General features: G+C 34.4%; 1 protein-coding gene across 5 annotated transcripts in view; it reads left to right on the forward strand.

Annotated features, from left to right (window-relative positions):
- DGKB (diacylglycerol kinase beta) overlaps nt 1-14434 on the forward strand; it is a 364064-nt gene that overhangs the window by 213374 nt on the left and 136256 nt on the right. For all 5 annotated transcript variants that reach the window (XM_075746081.1, XM_075746082.1, XM_075746083.1 and 2 more), the window contains one exon: nt 5800-5864. In XM_075746081.1, coding sequence (XP_075602196.1) covers nt 5800-5864 — 65 coding nt within the window. The remainder of the gene's footprint in view (nt 1-5799; nt 5865-14434) is intronic.

Genomic DNA, 14434 nt, shown 5'->3' on the forward strand with positions numbered 1-14434 from the left:
AAAGTGAATTATCATTATCTTTTAGTAAAGCTGTACCAAAAAGAGATTGAAATCTCTTCTTAGTCTGGCCTTCTCAAGCTTTCTCAGGTACACTTGCTTAGAATATCAGTAGAAACTAAGATGACTCTAGTAACTAGTGTGTCACCAAAAGATAATGTATTAATGATATTTTTTTTGGAAGATATCTTACTTTGTCTCTCAGGTTAATGCGTGTAATCTAATCAAAAATAATTGGGAGTCAAATATGAAATGACAGCTCAATTCAAACAAGGCAGGATCTGAAGCTCCCTGAGTACCTTTTTCTAGACTTGGATCATTGAATGGTTCAGCACTAGCCATATTATTTGCTTATCTTAAACTGTTGATTATTAGGGGGTGGGAAATATTAAAACAAAGCATATATCTATGGGTTGTGCTTTATCTGTGTATGTGCAGAAAGTGGAGTGCATAATCATAAGGATGTTTGTTTATCTAGAAAATAATTTTTAGTCTTAAGCCACTACAGTAAACTTTTCTTAATCTATTTTCAATGATATTTTTCGTACATCTGTACTATTCCACAGTAATAACTGATGTGAGCTAACTGGTTGTTCAGGTTAGATTTGCATTCTGATCCAGAGATTACAGGTTGCTGAATTATCCCTTAAGCTTCCTAGCCTTGTGGATCCATTAAGCCTTAATTAAAGAAGCATCTTAGAAAAAAATAATCAGACCATTTATATCCAAAGAAGATGCACATTGGTCATTTGTTTGTTCACCAGCATAAAAATTATTATTTAATGGAAATTTTAATCACAGCAAGCTTATAGATAGACATATATTAAATGCATTAATCTTTCTATAAGGTTATTCACAATGTATAAGGTTACTCCTCTGAAAAGACTGCTTCAGATTGCTTTCCGGTAATGCTAATACCCATTAAAAAGATGAATATATATGTGTGTAAGTCAATCATAAGGTATTAAAGAGGTGTAGCAACTTAAGCTTCTTTTCTTCTTGGCAGGTCACTTTGAGAAATGTCCTAGTTCAATTAAAATATTTTTTCCATTTCCTAGGAGTAGATTCAGATATGCTCTGTCTGTTCTCTATCTTATCTTCACTGTCAGGATTTAAAACAAACCTGAGTGAGATAGAAGGATAGTCCAGCTACTTCAGACTCTGAACAGATTCAAATAAAGGGTATATATGTGTGCGTGTATGTGTCTGCATGTTCATCACACATATGTCCAGGCTGAATATTTGAGAGATACAGAGGTACATTTTTTAAGAGTCTGTTTACAATTTTGTAGAATTTAAACAGATAAACTGCATCTCGTGTTCTTCAAACACTCATTCCTTCATCTCTACTTTCAAAGTGCTACAGCAGCAAGTGGAAACCATCTAAACAAGAGAGGCATACAAAAGAGAACAAGGCATGGTAGGGTTTTTTTCAGATTAGATTGGTGATACTATGAAAGTTCAGAGAAATTATCATGATCTAGGCCATTGTCATATATTGCATATGACATGTAAATGACTGTAAAAATATGGTATATCTTAAAAAAGAAATGAAGTATTTTAGAATAGTAGCATACAACTGAAATATTTATATAATATTCTCGGAAACATAAAAGTGTCTAATTAGTTACTTAGTTCTGCTTTTAAATGCTCTGTATTCAGCATTACTTTGTGCATTTTGATTTTGATGCAAAAGTGTTCCTGAAAAAAAAATCTCCGTTCTTGGATGCTTTGGTAAAAAATATTACAATGCTTTAGGTATAAAATGAGCTTTGCGATTGAAGCATGGGTGTAGTGAAAGGTGCTCGTTTCATATTACAGTGATCCTGTAAGACCTTCCTCCTCCTTTCGCCTTGCAACAGGCCTGACAGCATTGTGTCTCCTCAGATTATTATTAATAATAAAGCTCTTGCAAATTTTAGGCTCGTTTGCATGCACTTATGGTGTGTGCCTTTTAAAAATAGAAAATATTTAGATTCAGGTATAGTACTGCTGGAAAATTGTATTTCAGGCTAGCATACATATGAATTTATTAATAAAAATTAACAAATAATGCCCACAGGTTATATTAATTATAGACCAGTAACTGACTGTCAAATGACCTTTCTAAAAAAACCTGTTCACTAGTTACCTTGCTACGTAATATCATGAAGCATGTGAGTTTGCTTTCCTGACTCTCGGGTTTTCTCTTTTACATCAGTTTTATTATCAAATACAGAAGTCATTTCTCATATTTTACTGGCCGTGCACAATATCAGGTACCAGGAAGGGTCAGCATATTAAGGCGACAATATGCAAACAATATTCAACTTACTGTGCATGTGGATATTACTTTGTTTTTCACTATAGCTAATTAGGTGATTTTAATATAGTTTGTGACACAAAAAGAAATTAATTCTCCATTGGTCCAAAAATAGTTATATGCTCTAAACAGGTTGGGCTAGATGCCTCTCTTTGAAATGGCTGCATGGAGTCTGCTAAAATGAATCCTATTTCAACTGTAGCTGAACCAGCTCACAATGAAGGACCCTCTGCTCTCCTCATCCAGAAATACAAAACTTTTAATGGTTGTTCCTCAGGATTCAGGGATGGCATCTGCTAATTCCTGCAGCTCTTAGGAGACAGAACTTGCATTCCTACCCCCTCTCAAGTTCCTGTTACTTTCAATTCTTCTGGTTGTTTTTCATTTATTTATACTAGAATATATGCTACTATCTTAACAAATAAAAGGTGATGGACATTTGAAAAACAGAAAATTCAGTGTAGTTTTTCTTTTTTTGCTCTCTTCTTTTTTGTCCTAAAGCAAATTATTATTTTGCTAACAGGCAACCAGCGTGGCCTGGTTCCAGATTTTCCTGTAGTGTGGAGTTAAGGTTTGGAAGAGGTCCCCATGCTAGGGAATCTAAGGACTCTGTGCATTGGGTTCAAAAGAGCAGCTGGGCAGTATAAACTGAGGAAAGCTTTAGCAACTCCCCTACTTTTGAGCTTATCTGGGTGTAGTTACTACTCTGGTTTACAGTCTCCATTAATAAAAATAGCCTTTCAACAATTTTTGTATGAAATTGGTCTGACATGTTCCTGTCTTGTGTTGTGCCTGTCAAAATTAGCTTTGTGTATTACTTTTTTAACCTCTCAGCTCATTAAGTTAGTTGATCTGTTTTGGAGTCAGAAAACGTTCAGGCAGGGGAAAATTTTGATCAAATCAACCTTGCATGGAAACAACTGCCTGTTTGCCATCTGCAGTGGGCATTGATCCCTAGCTTGTTTGTGCCTTGCATTTGTTATGCATGAGTAAGCATATTAGCCTTTTCATTTCATTCATTAGACAGTTAGTCCTTGATTAGTGTTTCCTAGTTTTTGTCAAATATGCTACTACTCCTTTATTCATTCTGTCTTGGGGCTGTCTTTTTCTTTTGCTTCAGTGTGTAGAAAATTAACAGTTAACCACGACAGTAGTCCTTTTATTTCTTTTTCATATAGAACTGGCTAACAAATATACTTTTCTAATGTTGGCACATCTAATGTTGGGATAAACTATGAATGATGGGTCTTTCTAAAGTTAACAGAGTTGTTATTTTGGTTCAGCTGGCAGGCTTTGTTTAGAAGTGTGATGTCTCAGGGTTTACTGTCAGCTTTATTTCATCCCTCTCCAAGAACTGTGGGATCACCTGGATACTTGTGGATATTTGCCTTTATAAAATTGCATTGCACATAAAAATAAATTTCAAGTAATGATGAGTGCAGTTTGAGAACATAGCACTGAAAGTTTCAGGTGAGAGTTTGGATGACAGACCAGAGCAATAAGGCATTTTCTGACTAACACCAGTTCATTCACTGGGGGTTTTTACTGTCGTTTCCTTGTAAAACTTTCAAATGTTAAATGACAATTCCATTCCTAAAGATAATAGGAAACTAAATAAATGACCAACAAGCTATATACATCTGTAGAAACTACATAGTGAGATCACTAACAAAGTGAGTATTTCAGTTGAGTCAGTACATTTAGTGATGCCACTAACTTATTTTATTTGATCAGTGTTCACAAGTTTTTCCTAAAAATTCTATACTATGCTACATCATTATGTACATATAGTGCATGTAAAATCTTGCTTTTTTATTCATAATCTTAGAATGATAATATTTAAATAAACTTTTATCTGAACAATTTTATCTTTGACATGATTTTAGAGTTCATACATTTATTTTTTCAAAATACCCTGGAGTTAGTAAACCAAACCTGAAGGTTGGACCAGTCTGTTCTCTGGAGCATGCCCTGTTGAAGATATGAGTGAAGAAAAAACTATTTTAGTCATAAAGTGTTGCAGCCGTGTTTGATGTTATTAGGTACCTATATATCTGCACTAAATACTTGCTTGCTTGAGATTTATATTACCATTGTTTGGTTTAAATAAAAATTATTTTAAACAAAATATTTTAATCGTGTTTGGAATCAGCACTAATACAAAATTTAAGGATTTCTTCTTTTTTTCCCCAAATGCTAATTCTCATTGTTTGAAAATAATTTAAAACATTGCTAGACATAGACTTCATACTGAATTTGATACTTCTCTCAAATTCTTAGGTTTTATATTTCCATAATGTTTTTAAGTTGGTAAATAATGTATTTTTTTCTTATACACAATAGTTGATTACAGTGATAGTTTTATTTGTAAGTTTTGTCAAACTCTATTTACATGGAAACTGGAATTAATTTAAATTTCTAACTGAACTAAATCTTCTTATATTTATATTCTTACATATGCAGCATTTTAAGACATGATTATAAAAACATGATCCAAATGGATTTCTCTGTGTTTACTATCTTCTGCAAGACTGGAGAGTTGATAGATTTCATACTCTCACACCTCATTTAATACATACATTAAAAGATGAACAAACTTTTTACTTTCTTAATTCCCAGTTTGTAAATTTTTAATTACTAATCTGTGAAATGAATCTTACATGATCTGGAATGAGGAAAAACTTCTTTTCATACGGGCAAAGGAGATGATACAAAAATGCTGTGAAAACTGATTCTAGTACATCAGTTCCAAATATTCTGTATTCAGCAACTCCCATCACCACAATGGTTTGACTCTTTTTTTCTTTTTAAAAGGTTATGCACATATGAGTAGTTCATACAACTGTTTTATTTCACATACACGTTATTTAAATCTACTATTAGCATCATTTACTACATTTTAAAATATTTTTATTAAATATATTTAATTTAATTTAAAAGTCTCTTTTTTGTATTAAAAATCCATTTTCCCCCACATGGTTTCACACCCTGACATAGAGCGAATAGGGCACCGCCTGGCATTTAGTTCTATTGTCTACCAGATTTTAGAGAAAGCTACTGAATGTCCATATGCAAATATCAAGGTACATAGTGCTGCTGAATCTTATCACTCAGCTTTACTAAAGGAATAGATTTCATAGACTTTATTTAGTATTCCAACAAAAAAGAACTGTATGAATCGTCTTATTGTAAACTTTCACCGGATCTGGATATTTGCTGTACAGAAGTCAAAGGCACTTCCAGTAAACGTAACTATCATGTCTGATTTGTAAAAAGGAATAATGGAGACTGTAACAAGTGTGATAAATTATTAAGTACAGATGTATCCCATGCTTGGAGCAGTGTACCTGTAAGCTTTCTAAGTGCTAAGAGAATTGCTCTTTTTGAAAATGACAGTTCACAAAACACCTTACAAATGATATGCCTTGTTTACAGTTTTGGTCTTATGTTTTGCAATTTTCCTGTCATGATAGATTTACAGGGGTTTTTTTTCCTGTTAGGATGCTTCAATTGCCCACAGATTCCATATCATGAGAGAAAAACATCCAGAGAAGTTCAACAGTAGGTAAGAAACTAAAAATATTTGCATATTAAGAGTTTCTTTCCATGTTATTAAGATATGTTCTGTGAGGGGTTAAATTTTGCACATCTTTTAAAATATTGATTATTATAAAAGAGAGGAAATTGGTGCATTTTATATTAAGTATATGCTCGCAGACTGCTTCTAGTGTAACTGTTTTATATCTGATATTTCAACTGAAATGAATAGCATTATAAATAAACTGTTCTCACATGCGAAATGTTTGACTTGTAAGACTAGCATGGACAAGATGATGCATTGTGGTATCTGAGGATCCCTGAATTGACACTTTGCCATTAGGCACTGAAGAACACTTATTAGACAGCTGCAGATGGTGATCCTTATGTTTCATTCCCACACGCACACTGGTACATTGACGGGGGCTCTTCCATATATACTCTTAGTAAGGGCAAGTGAATGCCATTTTACACATAAATGCTTTTATCATTAAACAGCTTTGGATATGTAAAAAAGTCGGGAATGAGACTTTGCATCTGTTTGTCGTGTTGCTTTTCGAATTTGCAATGTTATCTCAGAGCTTTTCTGGAGATTAAAAATGTATTACAACATGTACTGTAAATTCACCTTCTTTCAATATCTGGTTGGTTGAGTAGATAATATTCATAATGCAATGCTTGTGTTTGTCTCTTCTTATTTAGGTAATTTAGCACATAAGTTGTGATGGGTAAAATCAACATTTCAGAAGCTTTAATTAACATTTAAAGGCACATGGGGAGAGGAAAGTAAGATATGAAGTTATCGGGAATAAACAGGGAATGTCTAGAAATAATTATTAACACAAATATTTTGTCATTGTGAGCCCACCTATTGACTTTCTTTAGTTTTCCGTGGGTGTGACCTGGAAAGTCTTGTGTAAATGCAAATCTTCATAGACCTTAGCATGATAAAATATGCTGTTTGTGCTGTTGTCTTGGAACTGTACAGAATGATGTTTGAATATTATCTAACTTCTTACTGTTTTCATGTTGAAAACGTAAATTTTACATTTAACAGTCAGAGTTAGGGGCTTTTTTCTTAAATATTCAATCTGGTTACCATTTATGCAATGACATACTATGAACCGGAGTGTATGTTTCTTTTCAAGTTCCACAGTAAACATTTATTTTCTATGACCTCCCCTTCCTACGTCCTACCCTTCTCATTCTGAAAGAATTATACTATGAAAAGATCTGAACTTAAGCCTGATCTGCACATCCCGATGTATTATACTCGTTCAGCAGGACTAGAGATATTGGACATTTAGCAAATGCAGATATTCTAGACCCTGAAGATGAAGCTAGTTTATCAGTGGTCTTTCTGCATATTTTCAGCAGTTGGCAATTATAATTTATAAAAAGCTCAGGTAATAACATGAGTTTCAGATCAGATTTCATGTCACAATAAATCATATGCCATTAATAACATCTGCTAGCAGACTCACCTTGAAATTCATCTATATTTTAAGGAACCTGATGTTTCTAACATTATCTTAAGGAAATTAATTACAAAAATATATAGTTCCAGTCCCTACGTGCTTTGGTACTGCGATATTGAAAGAACTTGAAAAAAGCAATGATTCAGAGGGTATTGAAAGACTATTCAGAAAGATTATGCATTTCTAAAAAAGAATGTAAAGACTTGAGCAAAGTATTGTAATAGAGACTGATGTTTAAAAATGTTTCTTTTGTGTACTGAGGAAAAAAATGCGGATTTCTATTTTTGTTGAATAGAATTTTCCAAATGATGTTAGTTCACAAATAGTTTGTTCCACTAACAGTTATTTGCATGTGGCAAGACTCCATAATATGTTGCAGCAGTGTTTTCCTGCAGTATGTGAAAATAAAACCCTTTCTTAGATGTCTGCTAAACCACAAGACTTAATTCACCGAAGTGTGGAATTTTATGTGCAATCTAAGTGGCTTAGGATCAGCAAGTCCAGCTCGTCAGATTCATAATGGGCTCCACAGTTAATAACACTTACTCATTTGAAAATCCGACATTGTCACATGTGAATATCTCTTGTGATTTAAAAACTTAATTCTTTTGTGGTTTTATGTTAGTTTTCTCTTGCCTGATTTTCCAAGGTTTTGAGCTCCCACAGTTTTGTAAAGCAGGTCCTTGCACTGAGGTTCTACTCTGAAAATGAACATGTAAGGATTCCTCACTGAAGAGAAACTTTAAGTTTACACTGTGTGCAGAGGTCTTTTGAAACCCAAGGGTGTTGTATTTGCTTCAGTGAAGTAACTTAGGTGTTTGGGGTTGGAGAATCTTTTGCTTTAAATCCTGGCAATAATATTCAAATTCCTTGACACTCTGATCCCAAGTTTCATGTGTAAATAGAACATACCGATACGGAAACTCCTGGCACACTGTAGTTGTGTGTGAAGGCAGGATCTTTCTACACCTGTTTACCTTCTCAAAGTTAAGATGAGAGCCTAACACCAGGCTTAGAAGGACTTTTTAATGACTACGAGCCAATATTGTAGAACGCTTTGGAACTCTGACACATTTTGAAACTGTGTGGTGTTCACAGATTTTGGACACAAAGACTTAGTAATATTGACATTAAAAATATAAATTAAAAGCAAAAGTATGGATTTCTAAACTGCCTAGAGATACTTAGACATTTAGGTCTTTGGTAAATCTAAGATTAAGTATGTGTAAATACTCATGAATTAAAAAATATCTGTTTTTTTCTTAAATCTTCAAATGACTTAGCAACTACCTTGTGACATTTCTTTTCAATGAAGCACCCATTTGTTTCAGATTCTTATTAAACTGAAATCAAGTCCTTTTGTCAAAATGGTCTTCTGTGTTCGGAAGCTTAAATTTCACTGAAAAACCGTTAATAAATGCATTAATCACTTGAAAATGTTATACTTGTAAGCTGCAATATGGAATGGCTACGTATTGTTTTCCAAATAAGGCTCAGCATAAATGTGTAACAGTGATTTTAAAATATTCATTACTTGTTCCTAAAAATGGATCTGCAGGAGAAGAATTTTTCTTCTTTTTAAATAGAAAAGAATGGAAGTGAGAACACAGTAGCATCCCCACCTCTGTCAAAAGAATGAATCCTAATATGCCATTTTAAGTAATCTTATCTTCAGATCATTAGCAGACATTATCAGAAACCACGTCTGACATTGCATTAAGATTGAAATGGGTTCATAAACCCCAGAATCTCAGCTGTCACATTACCCGCTCTACAGGTCTAAAGTGCTGAGAAAGTGCCGGAGAAAGCAGGGTTCACTTCTCACAGCATGTCCTGCTGGAGAGTAGGGTCAGATTTTCTGATTTCAGTGTGGAAGAGCTATGTTAACCCCACGGGGGAGAAAACTTGCAAGAGACAACATTTCAAGTAACAATATCATTAAACTAGGACATACTGTTGAAATAACGATTCAGTTAGGCCAAAATGCCCTGCAGGGAGATATGTGTAAACATCACAGACTCGATGCTGGGAATAACAGATGTATGAGTTATGTGACTGGAATATACACACGGAAACAAAGAAAATGTTCAACAAAAAAGAATTCAAGTTGATATTAACTATTCTAAAATAATACTCAGTTAAATTAGGTATGCTGATTTGACTCTCTGGCACCCAGTAGCATACAAGATATTTCTTAGTCTCAGTAAACTAAAGTAGGATTTATAAATTGCATTCTACAGTCTTAAGTATATCATCTTTGAGATTTTCAAACATCAGTCTATTTTCTTCTTTTATGAAGCAATGCTAAGCAGAAATAGTTCCTATTCCTAATAAATCGATTTGTAACATGTTCTTGATTGTGTACTCTTGAGATTCTCTCTCAGCTTGCTTAATTATGCTTTTATTTTGTGCCACTAACTATGCACTTATTCTCTAAGGAAATTTTTAAGTAATAGAAATTACTGATTTACTTTGTGCAAGTGATCTCCAAGAGAATACATGTTCTTTTAAAGAATCTGAGTAAAGGGAGTTATGCTTTTGTTTTGACCTACATGTCATGTGACAGTGGTTTAATCTTGAAAAGCCACAGAAAGAAAAGGTGGGAGAAATGGCAGGTAAATGAATATTTAGCAAGTTCTTCCATGTGTCCCGTAATCCAGCCTGGCAGCAAAGAAGTCAGAACACAGTTATTCCACTTGGATATTGGAGATTCACCAAATCACTTGCTGTTGAAAGTACTGGTTCCAGTTTGGTGACTGAATGCCACAGATTAAAAAAGATCACTGTAAACTTTCTCCTTTTTTTTTTTTTTTTGCATAAGGCAATCTCAGTTTAAAGGCAAAATCATTTGTTGTGGGGTGAAAAAAATGCTTCATTCTCAAATGTGCTTAGCCTTTGTTTTGAAATTGGCTTATTTTAGCTTTGAATTTAAAAGTCAAAATGTTTCATTTTGAATAGAACAAAACTATTTTGATATTTTCATTATTCTCCTAATTTTTCAGCTTAAGTGATGGAGTCTCTTGGGTTGCATCACAACTGCATATTTGCAGTGAATACACTAATCATCAACACAAAATTCTTAACTCGAATTGAAGACATTTCAGTCTCTTTCCTTCAGCCTCTCCTCCCATCCTGGTTGTGAATGAGCTGAGAACACTCGTAAAGAAGACACTGGCCCCACGGAGAGACCAGATTGCAGACATCTGTTACCTGTCCCATTCAACCCACAGGTTTCTTTTCATAAAACGATCAGACTCCAGGGAGCAATACCTCTGAACTCAGGCAGTATTACTGCAATCATAGTCATCAGAAGAAGCAACACAAGGTGAAAAAATTTGTGATAGAGTGTGAAATATTTTCACATGAGCAAGAGATGACTTGTAGTTAGACAGCTTACTCTGCCTAGCTCTTGGTTATAATGTTTATAGACAGAAAGAAAAGAAAAAAACCCACAAAGAATCAACATGTTCTTTCGTCAGATTTCAAACATGTAGTAGCTCATCTTTAGAATCTAAAAATGCCTGAAGTGTATAATGCATGTTTGAGTTTACTGAGCTGGGACAAAAGAAGATACTTGGGGTATAATGCTGATCCAGCCTACCTGTGTCTGTTGTCTGTGGAGCAAAATGAGAGCAGTGTGGAACTGCAGTGGTTGCACCTCTCTCTGATACAAGATTTCACATTTTTATAATTTCTCTAGAAGGCGCTAATGGACTAAGGCCTTCTACCTGAGAGACTTCTTAATCTCTTAATCGTTATTCTGTGGTGGCTGTCTGGGAGGCTGGTGTGGTTGGGGAATCTTTGGTTCAGACTTGTGAGGACTAGAGGCAGTGTGCTGCGTGGAACATGTTGTAAGTAGGCGTCCCTAAGTCCTGAGCACCCCCTGTCATTTCAAAGTACATCTTTGAAAGCAGTGCGCTGTATCAGACCCTAAGCAGAGCAGTGAATTTATGTTTGTATTCTCAAGGTCCTCAGCAGTCAAATTCACTACTGCGGGACTAAAACGGGGTCAGGTTTTGTACTGGTAGAGTGGTGAGGGCTATCTGTTTATTGGGCACTTCCATTGGACGGGGTTGTTGTGAAACACCTGCCATTCTGCAGTTTGAAAAACAAATAGCTGAAATATGTACTATTAATATTGACTAGATATGGGAATGTCTTTTCCTTTAAGGAAGGTTATGTGTTTTAAAGATGGGTAATGATACCCAGTTGTTAAAGAAACAGTTGTTTTAGAAATTGTCAAGTAAAATGTATAGCCACGTTAAAGGGTGAAAATCATTGCATTGTCTAGGAGAAGGGATTGTTTAACATGATGCACAATCATACAGAGAGATTGGCCCAGCATGCTTTCTACAAGTAACAAATTGTTGATTCACAACAGATCTAGCCATTTACTATAGGCCAAGGTCAATAAAATCTAATTTTCTTCAACTGATGTCAGGCTGGTAAAGGAATCTATTGAAGATAATGTTTTGTTACTCAGAGTAGGTCATTGCACCTTTTCTATGAAGTGCCTATTGGATGTTCTGCATGATCTTTAATTAATTAAAACTACTGCCTTTTATTACAATATGTTAAAGGCAAACTTAACTATGTAGGAATTAAGTCTCAATCTCTTCCACTGTTTAGTCACACCATTTGAAATAACACTGATAGAAAAAGGTTTCTGACTGCTTTGATTTGTGGTACATTCACATGGGAAGGGAGTCTATAATAGATATGAGAAACACTGTAACAAAACTACTACAGCTTGCTATTTATTGCTTGCTGATAAAGTATGGTCAAGTGTTTCTATACAATGAATAAGGTTATTTTCCCTGATTTTCTTGAACACACAGTAAATAAAATGCATCATGATACAATGTTTTTTATTCAAATATTACTTGCTTTTTTTTTGGGGGGGATGACTTATTTTTATAGTCAGAACTAGTGAATGCTAACAATGTAAATTTGCAGCTGATTTTCAGGCTTAATTTTGGATCAATTAATCTTCAAATCTCTGAAGTAAATAGCAAATCTTTACATAAGTTTCATGTGGATATATTTCATGTTGACAACAGATGCTGGGCTTTATAAACAGTTAAGCAGCAGCCATTTCTAATATATATCACAAAACCAACAAAACCTTCTTTCAAAATCCAGTCAAGATTGCTAAGTGGCCACAGTGCACTTACGTATAATATTATTGACAATATCCAAGCCATTAAAAGCAATGAAATGAATTGTTAAAGAATAAATTTTACACTTCCTATTTAATAAACATAAACACATTATTCTTTAGTACAAAGAAATTAAACTTTAATCAAACATGAAAACCTATACTCTGAACTGTGGGTGCTTTATGGGACTTTTTTTTTTTTAATCCTTTAATTCCAGTAATTAAGCCCCTATTTTTAGAGAATGTTGTTATCCAGGCATATACTCCAGTACCCATAGATAATGAGGAGAGCCCGAATACTCCTTTAGTACAGCATGGAGTGACATGATATACAGCAGGTGCCTTTGCTTGCCTTGTACCTTAAGTCATGAGAAACTGGGTCCTAGATTTGCTTCAGATCCAGAATCTCACAACTAATATACCCCAGGCTTTCAACTCTACACTCTGAAATTGCACAGTAGTTTGTGTTGTATTACAGACACTTTGGCAATTGGAAAAAACTTTAAAAAACTAGCCAATCCTCCTAACCCTATTTTAGTACTACTGTTCAAAATTAATTTTTGAATAAATTACCTGAAAAGTAATCCTTGCAACCTGTATGCCAGCCCCTGATTAAATAACCTATAGTTCTTATCTTTGCTAATTATATAAACTGAAGTGATTTTAAGTGCTTAATGTATCTAATAAAGAGACTGTGTCACCATCTCCATCACTTCAGAGAACATTTTCCATTTTCCTCTTTATTCTGTTTGATTGTAGTTTGCTTGGCTCATGTCTATGTATTTTCATGTAAATAATCAGACTGCTTTCAAGTCTCTTCTTTTTATTGCAATGGGTTACATAGCCCTTTCTAAGAAATGTGCAAAGCTAGAAGTATTTCCAAACTTACATAGTAAAGTGTAATTTGTATATCGCACAAAATAAGATCAATCCTGTGGATATCCCTCAGGTAAAGTATTGAATCTCTTTAGCATCGATGTACCCAAATTATATTGGCTATTTTTATTTTTATATTTGTGTTTTCTTTTTATATATTTTTATTTTTATATTTTGTATTATATACATATACCCAAAATATGGATCTTTTTTCAATATCTTTGTGTGTGTATGTATGTTTGTGTGTGTGAAATCACTACACATTTTTAAATAGATTATCAGAAAAAAAGTGCAAACAAAAAACATCACCAGAGAAATAATTCACTGACTTGGTGATTTAAAGGGAATGGCTGTGGCTTAATCTGGTATGTGATGCTACTACTATTAAAGCCAAGTTTAGCTAAAAGGTAAAAGTAGTTTGGAGTCATATTGCCTGTCATTCCCTCACCTCACTTCATCGTCTGCCTAACAGGAGCTCTCGTGTTTTGGGAATACTGTTTTGGTCATTTACATCTTTTGAGACTAAATCACATTATTTCTTATGTTCTTGCCCTTCCTAAGGCAGGCTTACTCGTATTAGGGTATTTCTGTTTACTAGCACGGCACTGAAAGAATACCTCTCTGGCTTCTGTTGTAACCATATTGCTGAATGATTGGCAACTATTGATCTGCGTCTGCTTCTGAAGTAGAAGACTAACGGATGTTCAGTTGCTGTCTCGCCAGTGCTCAGGGCATCTGTGTCCTGCGTGCAACTTTTTCCTTTGTCAGACAGAGAAACTCTGGGAATTTAAAAAATGTTGCTAACTTGCTCCAACAAAAAAAAAAATGTGCATTTTTATTTGGGACTCTCTACTTCAGGAAATACACTTTGTGTGAATGTTACCTGCCTCTCTTGAGTGCTCTCTAATGCTCAGCTCTGGTTTGGGTAAAAGGGTTCAGATCAACAAAGTATGTGGCAGATGGTTAGCTAAAAAAGGGATCAGAATACCTCCCTCTTCCAGCTCAAAGGGCCCAGGAGAACTCTCTGGGGAAACTCTCAAGACAGGATACAAGACAGACAAAGAAACATGTGGGGAACAATATAAT

The sequence above is a fragment of the Balearica regulorum genome, chromosome 2 (assembly GCF_011004875.1).
Source record: "Balearica regulorum gibbericeps isolate bBalReg1 chromosome 2, bBalReg1.pri, whole genome shotgun sequence".
Lineage (NCBI taxonomy): Eukaryota > Metazoa > Chordata > Aves > Gruiformes > Gruidae > Balearica > Balearica regulorum.